This window comes from Saccopteryx bilineata, chromosome 1, assembly GCF_036850765.1.
Source record: "Saccopteryx bilineata isolate mSacBil1 chromosome 1, mSacBil1_pri_phased_curated, whole genome shotgun sequence".
Lineage (NCBI taxonomy): Eukaryota > Metazoa > Chordata > Mammalia > Chiroptera > Emballonuridae > Saccopteryx > Saccopteryx bilineata.
The window spans coordinates 87,100,725-87,124,192 of NC_089490.1; the positions used below are offsets into that span (position 1 = coordinate 87,100,725).

General features: G+C 39.7%; 1 protein-coding gene across 4 annotated transcripts in view; it reads right to left on the bottom strand.

Moving 5' to 3' along the window:
• Positions 1-23,468, bottom strand: part of TNRC6B (trinucleotide repeat containing adaptor 6B) — a 288,141-nt gene that overhangs the window by 35,249 nt on the left and 229,424 nt on the right. For 3 of the 4 annotated variants that reach the window (XM_066257399.1, XM_066257372.1, XM_066257382.1), the window contains 8 exons: positions 22,119-22,193; positions 21,030-21,075; positions 19,580-19,728; positions 18,390-18,560; positions 13,708-13,833; positions 2,113-2,244; positions 1,797-1,892; positions 1,459-1,639 (listed from right to left, as the gene is read on the bottom strand). In XM_066257399.1, coding sequence (XP_066113496.1) covers positions 1,459-1,639; positions 1,797-1,892; positions 2,113-2,244; positions 13,708-13,833; positions 18,390-18,560; positions 19,580-19,728; positions 21,030-21,075; positions 22,119-22,193 — 976 coding nt within the window. The remainder of the gene's footprint in view (positions 1-1,458; positions 1,640-1,796; positions 1,893-2,112; positions 2,245-13,707; positions 13,834-18,389; positions 18,561-19,579; positions 19,729-21,029; positions 21,076-22,118; positions 22,194-23,468) is intronic. The other variant, XM_066257391.1, reaches the window with a different exon arrangement.

The window sequence follows — 23,468 nt, forward strand, 5'->3', positions numbered from 1 at the left end:
CTTCATCCTTCATGGAAAACATGATGAAGAAGATAAAAACTGAAAACCTGGGGATAATGACAACTTCATTAGACATTATGGTAAGCTTCCTCCTTATTTGATGCTCGGGATGGTGGAGAGTTTGCCCTTCTTTTATGTAAAGTGGTAGAAAGGTTATATTAAATTGAAGTCAGTTCTCAGGTGGATCATTTTTAAGAGTATAGTTGATGGAAGTTGAAAATCTGGAAATTAACTCCCTTAAAACTATTCAGGATCTACTGACCAGGTGGTGGCACAGAGGATAGAGCATCAGACTGGGATGGGGAGGACTCAGGTGCGAAACACTGAGGTCGCTGGCTTGAACTCGCTTGAGCATGAGATCATAGACATAACCTCATGGTTGCTGGCTTATGCCCAAAGGCCACTGACTTGAGCAAAGGGTCACTTGCTCTGCTGTAGCCCCTCAGTCAAGGCACATATGAGAAAGCAATCAATGAACAACAAAAGTGCTGCAACAAAGAATTGATGCTTCTCATCTCTCTTCCTTCCTGTCCGTCTGTCCCTCTCTGTCTCTGTTGCAAAAATAAAACTAACTAACTAACAAACAAACTATTCAGGATCAAGGTGTGCCCTTGAGGTCTTTGCTCTTCCTTGCAATGTGGATACCCCAGTAGTAAGTGGGCACCTCACAGAACTAGAGCACAGAGAGCAGGGCCATTTGTCCAGGTTCACTTTTCCACTTAGCAGCATGGATTTCAGGTCTCCACAACTCTTATTTTTGAGTTGGCAAAGCAGATTATTTCTTTACCAAAATAAAATCTAAATGTCAATGAGAAGAAACTCGCTGTGGTACTTTTTAATTCTTAAATTTTATTTTTAAGTCACTGTTGTCTCACTGATTGGATTCTGCTCACAGCATGTTCCCTGGTTCTGAAGGAGCTACGATTTGCCTGCCAACAAATTCTTGATGAATGTCAAAGGTTTAACCTTACTTGTGCTAATTCTATTCAAATCAGAATACAAATATCAGAAATTTTTTTATTAATTTACCTTGTAATTTTAATTATAGTTGTCTATTTTTTCAAGAGAAGGTAATTTTTATTAGAACTCAACACTTTAACTTGTATATATTTTAGTTGATTATAACCTCAGGCACCTATAGCACTCACAGTATGCTCAAATACCTGTATTTAAACCTGGCTTTTAAAAATCCTAGTTCTGGGGGAGCAGATTGCCACTTACAAGTACTAAAAGACTGCTTGGAGGTCAGAAGTTGGAGCCCTGTCTCTGCTATTTACTGATTGTATGGTAAGCGTCCAAAAACCATAGGAACTCCAGGATGTTGATAACTCAGGCACCTCATCTGTAAGACAGGATATGACCGTCTACTCTGTATGACTATTGTGAAAACAGAGTGTAATACAGATCTAATCTTTACTGCAGGCTTAAAAAAAGTGGTTTTCATTACTGACAACTTACCAGAACCATATCCAGGTATTGGCCCTTTGGTTTGAAGATCTGGGAGTCCCACATTCAGTGTGTTGGGCACCATGTTGTCCAGATGTGGCTTGGGCCCAACAGGATGAGATGGCGAATGCTTCATGCTAGGCTGCCTCTGCTGCTGCTGCTGCTGCTGGAGAGCACTCACCATTCGAGCCAGCTGTGGGGGCAGTCCACATTGGCAGGCCCAGGGGAAAATGGACACACGATAAGCCAATGTCCTGAACTTCACAGGAAAAGACTAAATATGATTTTTTTTTCCTCTCAAAGGTTAAGCAAAGATGCACTTCTCAAAAAGAACACTAGAGGGACTGTACCTGCTGCTCCTGCTGCTGGCGCACAGCTTGAGAAATCTTTCTCTGGTTCTGTAACAACTGCTGCTGCTGCTGCTGCTGCAAGAGAAGCTGACAGGCCTATGGGGAAGAGAGAGAGAGGTGTTCCTGAGGCGGGCTCTTTGAGGGTGCTGAGAGGGCTAGTGCACTGAGTCAAGTGTCCATGAGGAAAGGACCACCAAGTTCCCAGTCTACTGGTCACATTATCCGCAGTGGAGCACACATAAAATTCAGCAAATCAAGTTAAATAAAAATAAAAAGCACAATATTTGTAGTTATAGGAGGAAAATGTACTACTTACCAACTGAAACTGGGGAATCTGTGGAAGCTGGCTCAGCATAGCAATTTGTTGAGGAGATAACTGGGGCCCCACATTGAAAAGACCTGGATTCAGGCCACTGTTGGGAAACTGCTTGAGCATTGAGGCAGAAACCTAAGCAAAAAAACCAAAAAACAAACAAACAAAAGACCTGTCAGAATTTACCAAAATAAATTATTTTTGTGTGAAAAGAATCTTAATAGATCTAATGTAAGAGTCATTTTTTTCCCTTGAAAAATATTTATGGAAAATAATAAACGACTGGGAGAAATACACCAAAGTGTTCAACAATGGTTATCTCTGAGTGACGTATAAACTTTTATATTCTTTTGTTAGACTTTCCAATTTTTCTACAAGTTATAAATTTTACAATTAGGATGCCATCTGCAAGACTAGAAATATTTAATGGCAGTATGACTTTTGTCTGTGAAATTATTACTCAAAATGTGCCATAAAAAAGAACACACCATACTGCATAAGCTACTAAATAAATGGTTAAAGTACTTCTATTGTACAAACTTGAAAATGAGACACTGACTCATCACTTCTCACACCAAACAGAGTCACAGAGAGGCAGAGAAGAGTCAAGAAGGTCAAATGGCTCAGCTAGTTCCTTCTCCATGGTTTTCAGGAGTGAGCTAGACTAGGCCGCAGGATCTTCCAGATAGAGAAAGGACTTCCTCTCATATTTTGACCACTCGTTTAAGATGTCTTATCTGACCTCAATTGAGTTTTTCTGCACTCTTTCAAAGAACCCATTCAATCAGCTGGTGCAAGGACAACAAACTTAATCCCCCTTCCATGAGTAGCAAGCAGCACAAAGTTTAGTTCTACAGGTAAACTGCATGGGTCTGCCATTTCTTACATGTGTGACTCAGGGCAAGTTACTTATTTAAGGTTTCTGAGCTTCATTTTCCTTACCTCCAAAATTGGAAAATTACTAATTTCAGGAATTATTTTATGAGTTAATCCATGTCAAATGCTTGGAAATGCATTCCACAAGTGTTTTTATTCCACAAGATGGTTTTTCAAAATGTCTAGAGACAATGATTAAAAGTTCTCTTGCACCTCATCTTCAGGCTAAACATGATCAGATTTATTTATTTTATTTTATTTTTTTACAGGGACAGAGAGAGTCAGAGAGAGGGATAGATAGGGACAGACAGACAGGAACGGAGAGAGATGAGAAGCATCAATCATTAGTTTTTCGTTGTGACACCTTAGTTGTTCATTGATTGCTTTCTCATATGTGCCTTGACCGTGGGCCTTCAGCAGACCGAGTAACCCCTTGCTCGAGCCAGCGACTTTGGGTCCAAGCTGGTGAGCTTTCTGCTCAAGCCAGATGAGCCCGTGCTCAAGCTGGCAACTTCGGGGTCTCGAACCTGGGTCCTCCACATCCCAGGCGGACACTCTATTCATTGCGCCACTGCTTGGTCAGGCACATGATCAGATTTTTGACTTGTATTTCATTTAATTTCTCAGTGCAGAGCCCAGAACAACCATTGTATAAGACACACTCAGTTTTTAGACCCCAAATTTTTCAGGAAAGGGTGCGTCTTATACATGGGGGAATATAATAATTTAATTTAAATGCCAGCATTTTATATGGTCCACAAATAGACAGCTTCAAAAACTATAAAGTTTGCCCTTTGAGGATTTCCAATCTAGCTTTGCTCAGCCTTTCCTTTCTTCAGACTGCACATGTACTGTCCTTCTCCAATGAATATGGAAGAACCAGAAAGAAGCACCTCTAGCTCCTGGCAAATGGCTATTCATACCTGATTGCAGAGTAATTAAAACACAGGTTTGCACATTCCCATAGCAGGGAGTTAATTATTCTGGCTTAAGCCATCAATTTCCAGCTGGGCTGGAGAAAGTGAAGCTCTAGCTGAAGCCAATATGGCATTTAACAAGGCATTGCAGGTGCAAAATGACAGCAAGTTAAAAGCAAGACAAAAACCTGCTAGAATATGTTACTTTCTGAATATTTGAGTAAGGATGAAGAAGGCAAGGTAGAAAACCCAAGGCCTGGCACATTGGTAGTAATAAATCTTAAAGATTAGTTTCAATGTCTTCTTTCTACTTTTACATTAAATATTGACTGCTGGCCCTGGCCAGTTTACTCAGCAGTAGAGCATCCCCAGTGTGTGGAAGTGTCAGGTTCGATTCACAGTAAAGGCACACAGGGGAAATGACCATTTGCTTCTCCACACCTCTCCCCTTTCTCCTGCAGCCATGGCTTAAATGGTTCGAGCAAGTTGGCCCTGGGTGGTGCTGATGATAGCTCCATGACCTCACTTCAGGCACTGAAATAGCTCAGTTGCCAAGCAACTGAGCAGCAGCCCCAGATGATCAGAGAATTGCCCTGTAGGGGACTTGCCAGGTGAATCTGGTTGGGGCACATGTGGGAGCCTGCCCCTCCCCACCTCTCACTTAAAAAAAAATCTCTCTCTCTCTCTCTCTCTATATATATATATATTTTTTTTTTTTGACTGCCCCTGCCCTAGCCAGGCAGCTCAGTTGGTTAGAGAATCATCCTGATACACCATATCAGGGCACATACAAGAATCAACCAATGAATGCATAAATAAGTGAAACATCAAATCAATTTTTCTCCTCTCTTTCTCTCCCTTCTTTCATCTCTAAAAATCAATCAACAATAACAAAAAAATAAATCCTTGTTGTATTAAGAAAAAAAATGGCAGTGGCACAGTGGATAGAGCATTGGACTGGGATGTGGAGGACCTGGGTTCGAGACCCCCCCGAGGTCACCAGCTTTAGCACGGGTTCATCTGGTTTGAGCAAAAGCTCACCAGCTTGAGCAAGGGGTTACTCAGTCTGCTGAAGGCCCGTGGTCAAGGCACATATGAGAACGCAATCAATGAACTAAGGTGTTGCAATGAAAAACTGATGATTGATGCTTCTCATCTCTCTCCGTTCCTGTCTATCCCTATCTATGCCTCTCTCTGTCTCTGTAAAATAAATAAATAAATAAAATAAAATAAATACTGACTGCCCCTATTAAGTATTAAGTAGTTAACTTGGATGTAAAATTTTAAAATAGCTATCAAACACTTTATGTGTTTATATGCTTTGACAAAGGAATTTCATTTGAGCAACTAAATTTAGAATATGAGCAAAGTTCTATGTGTAAGGATTTCTCTACAGCACTATTTATAACAATAAAAATTTAGAAACTATTAATATCTAATAACAGGAGAAGGGAAATCAAAATAAATCTACCTGTTAGAACATTATGCCTTCTTCATTAAGAATGATCAATGTGAAGACTATATAATAACAGAGAAAAATACAACACAGTGCTGACCAAAACTGCAGGATATAGTAACCATAAATGCAATTATGTGAAAAGCATGCATGTACACAGAACAAACTCTGAATAGGGGACTTTGTAGAAATAATGCCTATCATTATAGGTGGGTGGGGAGGTTTCTGGAAGAATTTTTTTTCCATATCCACTTCAGTGTTGCTATTATATTCCCTACACACACACGCACGCACGCACACAAACAACTCTTTTAAAATATAAAAATGTTAGGGAAAAATTAATATTCTATTGTTTAATACTCTGCCCTCATTATGCATTAAGTAAATATTAACCAGTTTTGCTAAACAAACATTTCAAAAATGTAGAAGACAAGTGTTTTTCTTTTTCAAAGAAGTACTAAGGAGTTGCAGCCCCTAAGTCTCTTAGACGAAGTTAACTGTGCTTTCCTAACAATTCCACTTTATAAATCATTCAGAAACGCACCTTCCCATGACTCGAAATAAACTTACTGAGCTCAAAATCCATGCCCTGCACAGTTGTGGGTGTTCAGGATCCAGCCATGAACAAAGCAGACACATATCCTGGCATTATTAAGCTTATTATACTGCTGGTGGGGGTTGGGGGAACTGTAACAGGGAGGGAGAGTAATAGTGGTCATTGCAGCCTGGGAAAGCGTCTCTGATAAGGGGGCACCAAAGTGGAGATCCGAAGGAAATAAAGATGGAATCATGTGTCAGTGGGAGAAGAGTGATCTAGGAGCATCCTCAGTGTGCTGGGGCCAGTGGCAGGAGAGGGTGGAGGATCACCAAGAGCCTCAAAGACCCCAGTTTAAGAGTTAGTTTTGTGTTCTCAGTGAGAGAGAGAAAGCTACGCGGGGATTCCCAGGAAAGTGTGAGTAACATGATTTACCTTAACTTTCTACACTGATAGAAATGTTCTTTATCTGTATTGTCCATACTGTAGCCACTAACTAGTTGTGGCTATTTAAATTGAAATTAATTAAAATTAAAAATTCAGTTCTTCTATTTGATTAGTCACATTTCAAGTGCTCACAGGGTTAATGGCTGCATTGGACAGCACAGTTTTCGAGGATCAGTCTGAATGCTGGGTGGAAAACAGGCTCAAGGCAAGCAAGTGTCGAATGAAGTAGTGCAGGGACCAGTCAGGAGGCCAATTTTAGGAAAGAAATGGTGTTGGCTAGGCCAGGGATCATATAAGCAGGGTGATAAGAAATGGTCAGATTCAGGCCCTGGCTGGCTGGCTCAGCGGTAGAGTATCAGCCCAGCGTGTGGAAGTCCCAGGTTTGATTCCCGGCCAGGGCACACAAGAGAATCGCCCATCTGCTTTTCCACCCTTTCCCTTCTCCTTTCTCTCTTCCTCTTCTCTTCCCCTCCCGCAGCTAAGGCTTCACTGGAGCAAAGTTGGCCTGGGCGCTGATGAGGGCTCCCTGTCCTCCGCCTCAGGCACTAGAATGGCTCTAATACAGTGGAGCACCGCCTCAGAGAGGCTGAGCATCACCCCCTGGTGGGCATGTTGGGTGGATCCCGGTTGGGCGCATGCGGGAGTCTGTCTGCCCCCCCCCCCCACTTCTCACTTTGAAAAAATACAGAAAGAATTGGTCACATTCTACATAAAGTTGTGAAGGAAGGATCTGTTCATGGGCTGGATGTGGACTATGAGAAGACTTACATTTAGCTCTGAGGTCTGTGACCTGGGCACTTGCAACATGGGAGTACGATTTACTTGGAGGAAGAGGGTATTTTTGGAGAGAGTGTGGGATGAAGTTAGAAGTTCTGTTTCAGATATGTTAACGTGAGATACCTACAGCATCCTAGTAGAGATTCCCCAGAGTCTGTGGAATTAAGAACAGAGATCTAGGCTAAAAACACAACACTGGAACTGTAAGTATTTCAAGTCATTCCACTGTGTGAAATCACATAGCAGTCGCTGAAGATGGTAAGAAGAGTTTGAGTATTGAAACTGGGGCACTCTGATGTTTAAAGGTTGGGGAGTGAGAATGAATTTAAAAAGGAGATAGGGAAGAGGTAGCTGAACAGCCAATATAGAAGGTGTCTGAAAGCCAAATGAATAAGAGTTTCAAAAAAGGACGAAGTGCTTTGAGTTCTAGGGCTGTGGCAGCAGCCTGAAAGGCACTAGGGACATATGGGGAGAAACTGAATTGCCTGGCATCAGGACAGAGCTGAGGACAGGGAACAGCTTTCTTCCAGACAGACATGCTGGCAGAGGCGATTGTTCCTTTGATTAGCCTGCCCCCACAGAGCCAGTAGGTGGTGCCATACCTGAGTCTACATCAACTTGATTCCCACTGTTTGCCTTGCCCTGGTGATTCCCCGAGACCCTGAGCCAACTTGCTGGCACACCCAAGCTGTTTCCAATGTCTTTCCCATATAAATGGCCTACCTTGGCTCATGTTCAGACTTTCATAAACTTATCAACCAAGCAGCAACTGGCCTCAGTACGCCCTGTACCTCTCACTAGGTGGTCCTACTCCTGGTAAAAGTGGTGGCCAGCCTTGGTTCACAGCTTGGCCTCTCTTGGCCAAGCACAAGTAGCAGCCATCTGCAGATTGCTTCATAGCTCATGGTGGGTTACCCCAGAGCCAGCACACCCGGTGGACAGCTCAGACCACGACAAGGCACTACCCTACCACCTCCACAAGTGATACACTAAAAGGGTGGACTGAGAAGGTACCAGAGCCCCGCTGAAGTAAGTCCTTCTTTGTGGGGTGGACCCCTGTACAGCTGATCCTCCAAGGAGGTCACAGCCAGCCTTCCAACTGATGGGCCTTGGGGTAAATCCCTCCCACTGACAAGCCAACAGCAATCAAGGCGGAGGAGACAGCACACCTACAGTGCCCAGCTTAGGTGAAAGAGGAGGCTGTGCCACTGGACCCTATAGGACACCGACATTCAGCCATCTACTAAGCCTGGGAAACACAGCAGCTCTACCTAATATGTTGGAACATACACAGGGAGGCTGTCAAAATGAGGAGACAAAGAAATACACCCAGCTTGACTGGTGGTGGCACAGTGAACAAAGTGTTGATCTGGGACACTGAGGTCCCACGGTCAAAACTCGAAGGTTGCTGGCTTGAGTGTGGGGTCCCTGTCTTGAGCCAAAGGTTGCTGGCTTAAGCAAGGAGTCACTGGCTCTGCTTGAGCCCCCTGGTCAAGGCACATATAAAAAAGCAATCAATGAACAACTAAAGTGCTGCAACTATGAGTTAATGTTTCTCATCTCTCTCCCTTCCTGTCTCTCTCACTAAAAAAAAAAATAAAAATTTAAACATGGAAACCATAAAATAAAACCAGTTAGAAATGGACACATTCATTAAAATGAAGACTAATTTATAGGGAATCAACAGTAGAGTAGATAAAGTTGAGAATCAAAATAGCAATTTGGAATATGAGGAAGCAAAAAAATACTCAAACAGAACAACAAAAAGAAAAAAATCCAATAAAATGAGGATAATGTAAGGAATCTTAAGGACAACTTCAAGTGTACCAACATTCACATCATGGGAGTGCCAGAAGGCACAGAGAGCAAGAAATTGAAAATATATTTGAAAAGTAATGATAAAAAACTTCTTGCCTGACCAGGTGGTGGCGCAGTGGATAGAGCATCAGACTGGGATGTAGAGGACCCAGGTTCGAGATCCCAAGGTCGCCACCTTGAGTGTGGGCTCATCTAGTTTGAGCAAAAGCTCACTGGCTTGAGCCCAAGGTTGCTGGCTCGAGCAAGGGGTTACTCAGTCGGCTGTAGCCCCCCGGTCAAGGCACATACGAGAAATCAATGAACAACTAAGGAGCCGCAACGAAGAACTGATGTTTCTCATCTCTCTCTCTTCCTGTCTGTCTGTCCCTATCTGTCCCTCTCTCTGTCTCTGTCAAGAAACAAAAACAAACAAACAAAAAACAACAAAAACTTCTCTAATTCGGAGAAGGAAATAGACATACATGTCCAGGAAGCACAGAGTTCCAAACTAGGTGAGCCCAAAGAGGCTCACACCAAGACAAAGACACTTCTTAATTAAAACGCAAAAGTTTAAGATAAAGATAATCTTAAAAGTAGCAGAGAAAAGTATTTGCATACCTATAAGAGGACTCCCGTAAGACTGGCAGCTGATTTCTCAACAGAAACTTTGCTGGCCAGAAGGGAGTGCAAGAAATATTCAAAGTGATGAAAACAAAGGACCTACAACCAAGATTACTCTACCCAGCAAAAGCTATCATTTAGAATTGAAGGACAGATAAAGAAATTCTTAGACAAGAAAAAACTAAGGGAGTTTATCACAATCAAATCAGTATTATACGAAATGTTAAAGAGTCTTCTTTAAGTAAAAGAAAAAAAAAGATTAAAAATATGAACAATAAGCCCTGGCTGGTTGGCTCAGTTAGGTAGAGCGTTGGCCTGGCATGTGGATGTCCTGGGTTTGATTCTCAGTCAGGGCACACAGGAGAAGTGACCATCTACTTCTCTACCACTCCCCTCAACCATCTTCCACTCTGCAGCCATGGTTTGATTGGTTTGAACAGACTGGCCCAGGGTGTTGAGAATGGCTCCATGGAGCCTCCGCCTCAGGCGCTAAAAATAGCTCATTTTTGAGCAAGGCCCAAGAAGGGCAGTGCATTGGCCCTGGACAGGAGTTGCCAGGAGGATCCCAAGCAGGGCACATGCAGGAGTCTGTCTCTCTATCTCCCCTCCTCTCACTTGAAAAAGAAAAAAAATGGCAATAAATACATATCTATCAACAATTGAATCTAAAAAACAAAATAAATGAATAAGCAAAAAACAGAAAGAGACTCCCAGATACAAAGAACATTTTGATGGTTGCCTGATGGGAGGAGAATTGGGGCACAGCTGAAAAAGGTGAAGGGATTAAGAAGTACAAATTGATTAACAACAGCATAGTCACGAAAATATAAAGTATAGCATGGGGAATATAGTCAATAATATTCTAACAACTATGTATGGTGTCAGATGGGTATATGAGATTTACTGGGATGATCACTTAGTAAGTTATATAATGTCTAATCACTGGAGTATACACCTGAATCTAATATAATATTGTAGGTCAACTGTAATTGAAAAATAAAAAATAATTTTAAAAAATGGTTTTACAGGTCCTGGCCGGTTGGCTCGGCCTGGTGTGCAGGAGTCCCGGGTGGTAGAGCATCGGCCTGGCGTGCAGGAGTTCCGGGTTCGATTCCCGGCCAGGGCACACAGGAGAAGCACCCATCTGCTTCTCCACCCCTCCTCCTCTCCTTCCTCTCTGTCTCTCTCTTCCCCTCCCGCAGCCAGGGCTCCCCTGGAGCAAAGATGGCCTGGGCGCTGGCGATGGCTCCGTAGCCTCTGCCTCAGGCGCTAGAGTGGCTCTGGTCGCAACAGAGCGACACCCCGGATGGGCAGAGCATTGCCCCCTGGTGGGAGTGCCGGGTGGATCCCGGTCAGGCACATGCGGGAGTCTGTCTGACTGCCTCCCTGTTTCCAGCTTTGGAAAAAATACAAAAAAAAAGGTTTTATAAATAAAGGTCCTTTTTTCTCAAGTGCATACTTGGTACAAATACCATTTTTTCTTAATAGCAATAAATATTTCCCTAGAGAAAAGTATCTCTGATTATTGCTACTTACTTATTTCATTCCTGATGTCAGGTTAGATCAATTAGGAACACTGATAAATTTAGGGTACAAAATATGATCTTTATTAAATTGTGAGCAAAGATAGTAATGAGAAATAGAGGCAATTTTGATTATGAGTGGACAGAGACTAAATGTTTACTTGCCATTTATTATTCGTATTGGAAAATAAGATAAAAGAATAAACAATTTAACAGTTAAAAAAAAAAAGAAAGGTAGTGACCTACTGTGTCAAATGCTGCTTATAAACTGAGTAAAAAGCAACTGGAGAACAAACCATTGTATTCCACAACACAGAGATCACTGGTGACCTTCACAAGGTCTAATTCCCAGTGCCACTAAACTCCTGGACTCCTTCCTGTATTAGCCTCATGATAGATCTCCTTTGCTCTAGTAATTCTGCCATTCAAACATGTCCTCTAATCACTGTCAGTGTTAGCTTTTCAAAACATAAATTTTCCTATATTGCCACTCCGCTAAAAAAAAGTCTTGACTAATACTATACAATCTATAGCAGTAGCAGCCAAACTTTAGGGTACATACAGATATCACCTGGGGTGGAGGGGAATAGACTCCAACACCTATGATTCTGACTCAATACACTGAGAGAGACCTTGGAACTCAAATATTTTTCAGTAAGAGCCCAAATAATGGTTATAAACCATGCAGGCCAAAGAACTAAGTCCAAATTCCTTAGCAAGGCAAACAAAGATTTTCCAAATTTGGTTCCAAATTTATTGACTAGTTTCTTCCTATTCCACTCTACAAAGCATCTATATGCTTCCAGAAGCTCAAACTAATTATTCAAACTAGAGACATTTCCCCGAACGTGCTATGTTCTTCCAGATATAACTGCCTCTTGCATAAGCTTATTCTGCTGCCTAGAAGGCATCTTTAACCTGGCCGTGCCCAGCAAACTGACTCATTCTTCAAGACCCAGTGTAAATGTCACTGCTAATGTGCAGCCGCACCCAGCTCCCCAAACTCGTTCAGCATTGCTATACATTTATCACATTATTTGCTGACTCTTCTTCTATCACTACCACCAACTCTGGGAAGCAGCAATGGGAGACATGATATTTTCTTCATCTGTACACTGTCAGTAAACTACCTGGCATTCTGCAGACATTCCAAAGTATGGACGACTGCTGATTTAATACTAAGGCATACTGGAAAGTGCTCCAAGAGTTAAGATGCTCCCACTGTAAGTGCTGGGGAAGTCAGGAACAGATCTGTCTGGAAGGCATACCACTACCTGGGACTTGAAGTATGACTAGAACTTAGAAAGCATGAAGAGAAAGAAAGACATCTGGACCATAAAGATGGGGAATAGGAGGCGCATAATGAGCATTTATTCTCTACTAAAACAGACGTGGATTCAATGTCACAAACAGGATTTGAAATGTATAGATTATGGTTTCAAATAAATTATTTTAAGCTTTTGTCTTAAAAGGCATTTCAAAAAACTAAACTGGCCCTGGCCAGTTGGCTCAGTGGTAGAGCGTCAGCCTGCCTGTGGATGTCCCAGGTTCGATTCCCGTTTAGGGCACACAGGAGAAGTGATCATTTGCTTCTCCTCCACCTCTCCCCCTCTCTTCCTTCTGCAGCCATGGCTTGGTTGGAGCAAGCTGGCCCCGGGTGCTGGCCCCATGGAAAGCTCCATGGCCTCGCCTCAGGTGCTAAAATAGCTGGGTTACCAAGCAACAGAGCAAGAGCCCCAGATGTACAGAACATTGCCCCATTGGGTGCTTGCCAGGTGAATCCCAGTCAGGGCACATGTGGGAGTCAGTCTCTGCCTCCTCGCTTCTCATTTAAGAAAACAAAAACAAAAAACTAAACAAAACTTGACCCTTTACAACCTGTTGGCTGGATCTAGTAAGTGCCCCACCCCCTTTTATAGGATGGGACTCAAAGCTCTTGCTCTTATTTAAACATTCTAAGGAGATCAAGGTTACAAACTGAATCCTTACACAAGCTCATTCACTTTTACTTGCACCTGAGCCCCTTTTTTTTTCACAAAAAGGCACGAGGAACAGTATGTGGTGGACTGGGACAAATTTCTCACTTGTATTCCCCAAACAATTCATTCCATATCTTCTACTAAGAAATGGACCTAAAAGGTTCCCGTGGTATCCAAAGACTATGTCTTACAGAGCTGCTCTATGAATAAGTCTCCACCACTTCTTTAGTTCTAAAACTCCACCCAGAGCACCTAGCCTTTATTTTAGCAGATCATTCCTCCTAACTTTTGAGAATAATCAAGAACCTGGCAATTCTATGGTTCATTTGTGGGTGAATCCTTGAGGGTAGTCAACTTCTGAATGTTGACGGAACAGAATTTATAAAGTAGTTTTAACCATATTCAATTAAAAAATCAACACAGTATTATAAAACATAGATATAAAAGGAATATAACCATAATGCTTTTCATACAAAAACATCTACTTTGTATGCACAATACAATAAAAAAGATGTGATATTTTGTTTTAAAATTTTTGGTCCTTGGCATCTGGGTTTTTCAAATTTAATAGCCTACTACTATCTCTTTTATGCCCACAAAACCAGTCAGTTAACTGGTAACCACCTGGATGGGATTTACTTTTGCACTGTGGAAACACACAACTGCTTACCTGGGGGGAAATAAACTGGGGAGGCACTTGCGCCCGGAGACTAGGAGAAGAATTTATTGGCTGCACTGGGGTGTGCATACCTCTCGATTGTGCTGTGCTATTTCCAAACAAACCATGATTGCCACCCTGCAAACATAACAGCAATTGTAAGGCTTTTTGTTAATATAAGAAAATGCAAATAAGAAACAGTTCAGGTTTTCTATCCCTCAGAAGAATCATACTCTTTGTTCCATGGAATCACAGAATTTTATACCTGAAGAATTCCTGATCTTGGAATGCTCAGAAAAATTATCCAAATTTGATCATGGGCATATCATTATTACCACCTCTATAATCTGTTTAACTCTACAAACCAAAAGGGTTAAACTTAGTCAAATGTTATAAAAGGGCATTCTTTTTTTTTTTATTGTAACAGAAAGGTATAGGCAACGTAACATTTGTTTCAACTTTCTTTTTTAAGACTGGGTTTACCAAATTTACTCTCAAGCCTTATAATCTGAGATCCATCTTGAAATGCACCTGAGTAAAAATGCAGGCTTATGAATAATATTGTAAACCAACACATGATATTGTTTCTCTGCATTCGTTAGTTCAGTGGTAGGCAAACTCATTAGTCAACAGAGCCAAATATCAACAGTACAACAACTGAAACTTCTTTTGAGAGCCAAATTTTTCAAACTTAAACTATATAGGTAGGTACATTCCTTATCGAGGTAGCGCCCGCATGTGGTATTTTGTGGAAGAGCCATAGTCCAGGGGCCAAAGAGCCGCATGTGGCTTGTGAGCCGCGGTTTGCTAACCACTGGGTTAGTTCAATCACAAAATCAGTGCTACCTGATTATAAGCTTAGATCCATGAAGACCCTAACTCCAGATCTGAATACCCTTCCCTGTTTTGGGTCTGCTTGGTCCTTTCTTTGCTAGATGAGGAAATCTGAATCAATCACAGAGCAAGATTAAAATAATGGGAAAAGGAGAAAGAAACTTATTACAGGGACATCAAAACAAACATTACTCACCTGTAACTTCTTATTCAAATGTATGACTATTAGTCTAGTTCAGTGGTAGTCAACCTGGTCCCTACCACTCACTAGTGGGCATTCCAGTTTTCATGATGGGCAGTAGCAGAGCAACCAAAGTATAAATAAAAAGATTTAACTATATAGTAAGTTGTTTTATAAAGATTTACTCTGCCAAACTTAGCAAAAATCCGACATAAAGTACTTGGTAAGTAATTATTCTATGCTTTAACTTGCTGTAACTCTGCTTTATAAATTTCATAGTGTAAAGTTACTTCCCTACTTTATAAATCACCGTAACTGTGGAACTGGTGGGCGGTTAGAAAATTTTACTACTAACAGAGAGATACAAAAGTGGGCGGTAGGTATAAAAAGGTTGACTACCCCTGGTCTAGCTAAAAAACAAATTAACTCCCTGATTTTTGGAGGATCAACTCACTGGAACACTTTCAGACTGTTCCAATCAAAAAGCTACAGAAAGCAGGGCTACATTATGGCCCTTCCTTTCTGAGAAAAGTCCTTTAGCAAAGATATCATATGTGATACTCAACACTGTATTCCCTCTGACTGAGGTCATTTTCTACACCAACTTCACTTGGCCTTTTCAAGGCCCAGTTTAGGGGTCATCTGCATCAAGAAAGTTTTCCCCAAAACCTTCTTCCTCATTTTATACTCAAATTAACTAAGCCTACCTCTATGTTCTCAAAACACTTCAAAACTCTTTGTTAACATCCATCATCAAGTCACATTATAGTTACTCTCCATGCTGTCTTTCTATTACCAGCTTAATAATTCCTTCTTTGTATTCCCAGAGCTCAGTATTAAGCCCTGCTCTGTAGGATGAGCACATCATTTCATTTGCAAACATCCACAACCCACTGATTTCTTATACTTGAAAATGTCCCACTGAACATCATTGGTGAAAGACGGCTATACCATTGCTTACACCAAGTATGTGTACAACGAAGTGAAGGCACCACCATCATCTTATTCCTGGAATCATGGGGAAGGTATTTAAAAAAAATTTGTAATGGCACCATTAAGGTCTAGAACACTGAAGACATTTAATAACTTAATGATTCAAAATAGATTATGGGACTACTACAGGGAAATAAAGTTAAAAGCATTGAAAATAAAAATGATTATGAACATAAAGTAGAAATGGCAATAAAAAATGTTTATCTCAAAATAAATCAAGATCCACCATAAATTTTAAATCACTCAAAAGATTGTTTAAACATGAAAAGAACTTTAATTTTAAAAATTCTAATACATCTGCTGCTTCTCCTATCTTACTAATCAAACTGTCCCCATAAGGTGAAATGGCTTACGTGAGAACTTTTCTGTGATCATGGTAGTAGCTTAACTACTAATTGTTCCCAGGAAATAGAAAACATTTATTTTGCTAAGAAAATTCTACAAAATCAGGATTGCTCAGTGGTCTAAGACACCATGTGCAGAATATTTTACTAAGATCTTTCTTACTTACACTTTACTATCAAAGTAATAATCTTACCATTACATTGAGAGGTTCATTTTAAACCTCTTTGAGTCTCTCTTCTGGTAAGAAGTATTAAAAAATCTTGCTCTTTGAAATTTTTTTTGTGTTTTTTTTTTTAAATCAAGCCCTACTTTCCTAATTCCAGTAGACAGATTCAACCCACTTCCTTCAAAGATTTCAGGTTTTCAATATCAAATGTCTCTAAAGCCATACCAAGCACTTTGATGTATCTGGTGCACTTAGTATTATAGAGAAGTCAACAACGGTCTGTCAAAAGTAACTTCCCTATTTTTTTTCTTCTGTATTTTTCTAATATGGAACCTTGGCACCACAAGCTGGTCATTTCCTTGGCTCAGAAGTAGATAATTTTTGCACAGCAATATATTTAGTGGCAATCATACTGGCTGAGTCTTTTTTTCAAGGGTTATATTTATAAATTAGTAAAATGGTCATCAAAAGGATGTGCACGTGTTAATGGTGATTTATCTGGCTATTTCTAATACTTTACTGTTATATGTGAGGCTTTCATGATGACCTAAGTCCTAACAGTTACTGGTGAAATTTGCCTCAACTATAGTGTTTAACTTAGAAAGCTATATACTATATAAATTAAAATTAAAGTTACCAAGCTGATTGAAATCTTCTTTGATTTGAAGAGAAAACTTTAAAGTCTGAATTAAAAAAACACTGAAAAAACCATGACTACATTTAGCTAGAATATGTGTATCAACCTGGTTCATGATAGACTTTGTAGCAGTCCACAGACAAAAAAGGTAGAGAGGAAGGACCCTTTCTTAGAGTCCAGTGCATAGCCATTTTGGCTGGTCTGTTGTACTAACATTTATGTACTAACAACATTTGATAATGATATGATCCTGGAAACATACTTATAATAACTATTAACCAAGAATGTTCTGACTACTTTATATTTTCTATGCCATGGCCCAGAACAAAAAAGCTGCCCCCAAATATTGGTATAATTGTTTCTTCTGTGTTCATATAAGTAATACATATCCATGTCCTTGGTGGAAACATTCAGAGAAACAGTGAAATACAAAGGAAGAAAACAAAAAATTATAACTTCTAATCCAGAGATAACCGATTTGAACACATGGGGGATATAATATAATTCATTTTTTTTAAATGTGCTAAGGCAATTAAAAAGCATATCAACGACCTATATGCATCCTGAGGACTACGGTGTAAAAGGTGTTTTATATCATTCTCTAATTTATATGTGAAAGCCATCATGTGGAAACAAAGTAAATACAACTAAAAATTAAATGTTCTTCCTTGACATTCTGAGGTGAAAGTCACAGTGACAAGTACATACAGAACCATGACTAGGAAAATATCATCATTGGAGTCACTGTCACAAAGGAACTGTGGCTACATTCTTGGTTTTCTCCACAAAAACTACAGCAGAGCTCCTGTGGGGATACAGAGAGGTCTACTGCGTCTCCTTGGTCCTGTGAAAGCCAGTAGGCATCACCATGCCAACCCTGCCAGTCTTGTTTCTGTGGCATGGCCCCTGCTCAGAAGACAAATCAGATCCTAGGAAAGGGGCCGCTCCAAGCTGAATGAAACACTGCTTCATCTGAGCAGCATCTAGTTTCCTCTAAGGTTAGTTATCTAATAAAATTATCTTTCTCTTGGTAATTATTATATTTTGTACTTGAATGCACTACATTTTAAGATGCTATATACCCTTGGCAATACTTAATCTTACTAGTTTTGCTATTTTCCAATTAGAAGTTTTATTAAAATGAAAAGACCTCAAAATTATTAGTACTTGACTTTTAATCTAATGTTAAAAAATGGCAAATATGTTGTTATTAGATGACACAAGATAACTACGTAGCCCCTTTAACATTTTCGTAAGGCAGTTATTAGTTAAGTAGAGAGCAGGGAGCCTCATCCCCAAATGTGAACTTACGACCAAAAATGAGAAGACAGAAACATATTTAAAATAAAATCCATGTTAAAAAACATGAAGACAGATGGCTTCTATGGGCTAAAAGATCTAAAGCCTATACTTAGTATCATTCTGTGCATTCAGTAATCAACAAATTTCCCAAGACAGACAAATAATGCAATAAACTGCAGACCAAGGCCAACGTGAGGCCACAGCCAAGCAGTTATAAATCTGAGAGGCCTCCTTACTTGTCTAGCAGCGAAGTTTTGGGGGTTGAGCCCTGTGCCGATTGCTCCAAGGCTGACGTTGGGTAGTGTGGAACCAGAGGGAGATAGCTTGTAGCTGGGAGAAGGGGAGAAGGGAGAGCAGGGAGCCTCATCCCCAAGGCACCCATCTTGATTGGAGAAAGGCAAAGTCAGCTGAAAAGTAGTAGTTAGCCAATCACAGTGAGTGTTGGTTAGTGAAGCAACAGAATGCAAGAAGAAAAAAAGACAGAAAAGTAGGAATAAACAAAGTTAGAGTGTATTAGCAATAAACCAGGATAGAATTTGGATCTGATAATAATCATCACACTTTGCCCAACAGACACCATCTGTCATTCTCTTTGATATATATTTTTCTTATCCTCTAAGTTAGTAACACATTCTGTCCGTTGCACTAAGACAAAAATTGCCAGACACTTTATTTTTTATGCATCTAATATTGATTACTCTTTGCAGCTGCTGAAATAGAAGCCAGAGTAATCTTCTTGCAAATATGTTGCTGTCTGGACCAGCATCAATGGTGTCAAAAATGTGCCAGATATAAAAATTGGTATTCTGAATCAAGGAATAATCTCCTCCATTAGAAATGTTAAAAAATAATGTTATACATGACTTAAATTAGGTAGTTGAGAATTTGAAATTATATCATTGTAACTAAGTAAATCACTAGAGAAATGGAGAAAGATCACAAAAGAACTTTCCTAGAAATAGCAAAGGAGAAAGTTTTGGCTTATCTTGACAGAAGGCAAGGCCTTAGGAGACAGAGTATTTGCACAAGGTCTGAAATTTAATTTGTAACTATACAAAGTGGCAGAAACAAAGTTTAGAATAAATTTGTCTCTTAAATTTCCTCTACATGTTTGAGTGTGTATTTCTCTCACTATAAAGTCAGACAATTTCCCCCCACCAAACTTCATAAATTTTCCAAAACTTACACCTTCTTCACAATACTCACTCACATCCACATCCTAAAGACAGATGGTTCTACAGCCTGCCTAATCACCTGTTGGCATCAACTGTTTTCATGTCACCAGTTAAATCAGGTGATGTCTGTATTTTTTTCATTAATTTTGCTCAGTAATACTATGCTTCTTCCTGGAATAAACTATCAAAAGACAAATAGAAACCAAAGTGGTTCTCATAAATTACTATCTTAAAGAAAGGATTTGACTCACCTTCTCAAAATAAGGCCCACTATCTGTGGTTCCCATGTCTTTGGAATTAGGTGGACGGAACCCAGATCGATCCTTCCTCATGATATCATTAAAATCCCCGAGATTCATTGCTCGCTTGTCCACATCAAACTTTTTATCTGTGAGGCTCCCTGAAAGGACCACAGAAGAAGTAAAAATTTCAAGAATCAGCGTCTCCCTCATGACCAAGTGATCTGCCCCACTCTCTTCCCTGGGGTGCTGGGTATAAGACCAGAAGAGCTCTCAATGGTTCAAGCTGCTGGTGATCCTCCCTAAAAGACAAGTGAGTCCTTTTTTCTACATTAAAAAACAAACAAACAACCCCAACATGTATCAGTTGTAGTTTGTTTTCTGTGGAAGACTGAAAGAGAGCCTTATGGCTAACCTGGTAAAAATCTGACTTAAAAATCATTTTAGACTGGTTATTCATATGCTTGATGCATACGCCTTGCTCAAATTCAAATGTCCTAATGAAAGAATGTTTCTTGTTGCTCTTATATAGCATCTGTTAAAGATAAATGGTTGAGATTGTGAAACACAGTTATTAGGAAGAAAAAGGTCAAAGAGGCATAACCTTTGCCTCTAAAATTTAGACCCTGAACACAGGAAACAGTGTGCACATTACTCGTGCAATGCAGTTTCCCAGGTGCAATGATTATTTCCACTTTCCTTTCACAGCTCTATAAATTTGCTATTGTACACTGGCACAATTAGTGTCTTGGGAAGCTTATTTCTTAGTTATCATATTTAAAATATCAGAGATCAAAAACATCACCCAGAACTATTTTATTTTCTTCTTGGTTGGATTCATTTTAAGTCCCTCAGGGTAAGCAACAGCATCCTTTTGAAGATCCCACAGATGAAGGGCTGACTCTGCATCTGCTCCAGTTATAATGGGATGGTCTGTCAATAACAAAACATCCCAGGGCAGGCAGGACTGGCAACCTGAGAGCTGAGTCTGGCAGGGCCACAGACATACTTCGTTTGGCTACACACACAGCATTTTAAAAAATCTGAATTAGCTTCTAATATTTAAGAATCAGGATATCAATATACATCTAAATCTCTTCTGGCATCTCTTCAAAAACCGGAAATCTGGCAAAGCTGAGCCTGAGCTCCTCCACGGCAACACCTGCTAGGAGCTGAGCAAGGCAGATTCCTTCAGTGGCACATATGCTCTCCGCAGCTAACCAATGGCCTCCAAATCGCAGTTTCTTACACGTGGCATGCACCACTTATTTACATTGCTTTCTTGGTTCTTGCAGTCACTTGAGTTTTCAACCTCTACCTAGTGTCTGGCATGGTACCTTTCACAGAATAAGTGTTTAATATGTGTCTACAGAACTGCACTCATCACAATTCAAACTGGGCAGGGGATCCCAGCAGGATGTTGTTAACAATATTTCATTCATGTTAGTGGGATGATACACACCTACAGACAAGTCCATTTTGCTGCTTGGATTATCTTCAGTTTGACTCTGAAAAGTAAAGAACAGTGAGGGAAAATTAAAAGTTTGAATCAAAGAAGAAATGGCATTATTCACGTAAGAGTCACATCTGACAACTGGTACTATAAAAGGGCCTTTGGAATGAAGGCAGTAACATTTTTAACCCTTTGAGTAATGAGTTTTTTCATGCTCGCTGACCCCCGGGAGTGAGTTGTTTTTTTTTCCAAAAAATGAAATTAGTTCCATACAGTTTTATTAACTTAAAATCATGTTAACTAATTTATGAAAACAAGAACAACATACATTTGCCTTTTTTTAATGTTGCCTTACACATTTTTAAAATAAATCGATTGTACTCTAGATGGTCAGGAGGCACGAGGATGGACATGAATGTTTGTACTACTCAAAGGGTTAATATAACTATAACTAATTTGATTCCTGCTGGTGCCTATATTCCTAAACTTGATTTTTAAGTAGAATTAGCTTCAGTAAATCTATGGATAAAGCAATGGCTAAACAACTGCTTCTAGAAACCCCTGTTCTCAAGTTCCAGTCAGCTCAGGATCAAATTTCATGAGTAGCAGCCAAATGATGACAACTTATTCTTGTGACTTGTCAAGTCATCAAATCTTGAAATGTGCAGCCAAGTCAAAGTCATTTGTCTTTTGGCACCAGGTACAGGGTGTCCCACTAATGTTACTGAGAAACCCCCTGCCTCCAAAAAAGATCTACAATAATTCCCTCTATAATTAGTCACAAATAGTTTCTTTAGTTATTTTACTGTTTTTTTTTTAATGGTACTATTAAAACTGAAACAGTAGTTAGGGAAAAATATAAATTATAAGTGCCTGTCTCTTTCTTTCCTAGCTACCTAAAGAAAATGATACATGGACTACTAATAAAAAATAAAATAACTTTTAAATAATCACAGAACAAATATTGTTGAATCCAAATGATGAACACTGTTTAGTTTGTAAATCTGTAGTACTCAATTTTGTACTAAATGTGGCAGTGATCTTAAAATTTGTGCTAGAAGTCAACATACATTACACATATGAAAAAATAAAACTTACCAGCAATCCCATATTTGAAAACTGTTTGGCAAGAGGATTCATCCATGAATCATTGTTTCCTCCTTTTAGTGAGCACTACAGAAAAGAAATATGTAACCTCAGAACCAAATTATTTTTTTCAACTTCATATCTGAGTTACATAAGTACTGATAGAAAAGAAAGAACCAAACCTTTTGAACCCTAATTATTCCTCTTTAACTGTTTATTTTGATATTTTAGATATTTGTCTAAAAGAGTAACAAGCTTTAAATATATGTTTTCATTCTTATTTTGTCACACTGAATTAGAAATATAACTGGAAAAATATACAGTCAATATCAGATTTTGTAAATTTCAATGTTTGTATGCTAGTACTTTCCCTTTTAGTATCTCCTTGTAACCAAAGCCAGTCAGTATCAGGAGAAAAAAAAAGTTTGATGCTAGTGTGTGCTATCTGAAAGGAAGCACAATTGCACTCATCATTATTCTCTGTGTGCATACAAGGAAGAACTCATCCCTGTCATACTTTCATCTGTTTGCTTCACAGTATAAGACATGGGCCTCCAATGGAAAAAAAAGCCTAGCAGAGAATATCATCACTGATCTTACTGCAAAATAAGGCAGATGTGGGTTTTTGTTTGTTTTTTAAAGAGATAAGCTAGTTTCTCCCCTGAACAAAACATTGATCACCAGCTCCCCTTTCACTACTATAGAGAAAGCAGGTGGAACTATGATGAGGACTTGCTGGGGAAAGGGGTGATGGTGCTTTGGGAACTTGTACACTCTGCAATTAAAAAATTCTGTCTGTTAAAAAGAAAAAAATCTGGCCTGACCAGGAGGTGGCACAGTGGATAGAGGGTCAGCCTGGGAGGCAGAGGGCCCAGATTTGAAAGCCCAATGTTGTCTGCTTGAGCGTGGGATCATAGACATGACCCCATGGTCACTGGCTTGAGCAAGGAGCTCAAGCTCCTTGGTTCAGCTGGAGCTCCTCTCCCCCCAGTCAAGGCACATATGAAAAAGCAATGAACAACTAAGGTGCTGCAACTATGAGTTGATGCTTCTCATCTCGCTCTCTTCCCTCACTAAAAAATAAAATAAAATAAAAATCTGTTTGTGTTCTGATGATACCTGTCATATCAATTTTATTATTCTTGAAAGTAATAAGGTACTTAAGTTCAGTTACACATTTTAAGGTTAAAAGAAAACCCTCACTGTAGGGAGGGGAGCATTTAATAGGTACAGAATTTATTTTGCAAAATAAAGAAAGTTTTGTGGATAGATGGAGGTGATAGCAATACAACAATGTACTATATTTAGTGCCACTGAACTATACACTTAAAAATGGTTAACATAGTAAATTTTATGTCAACT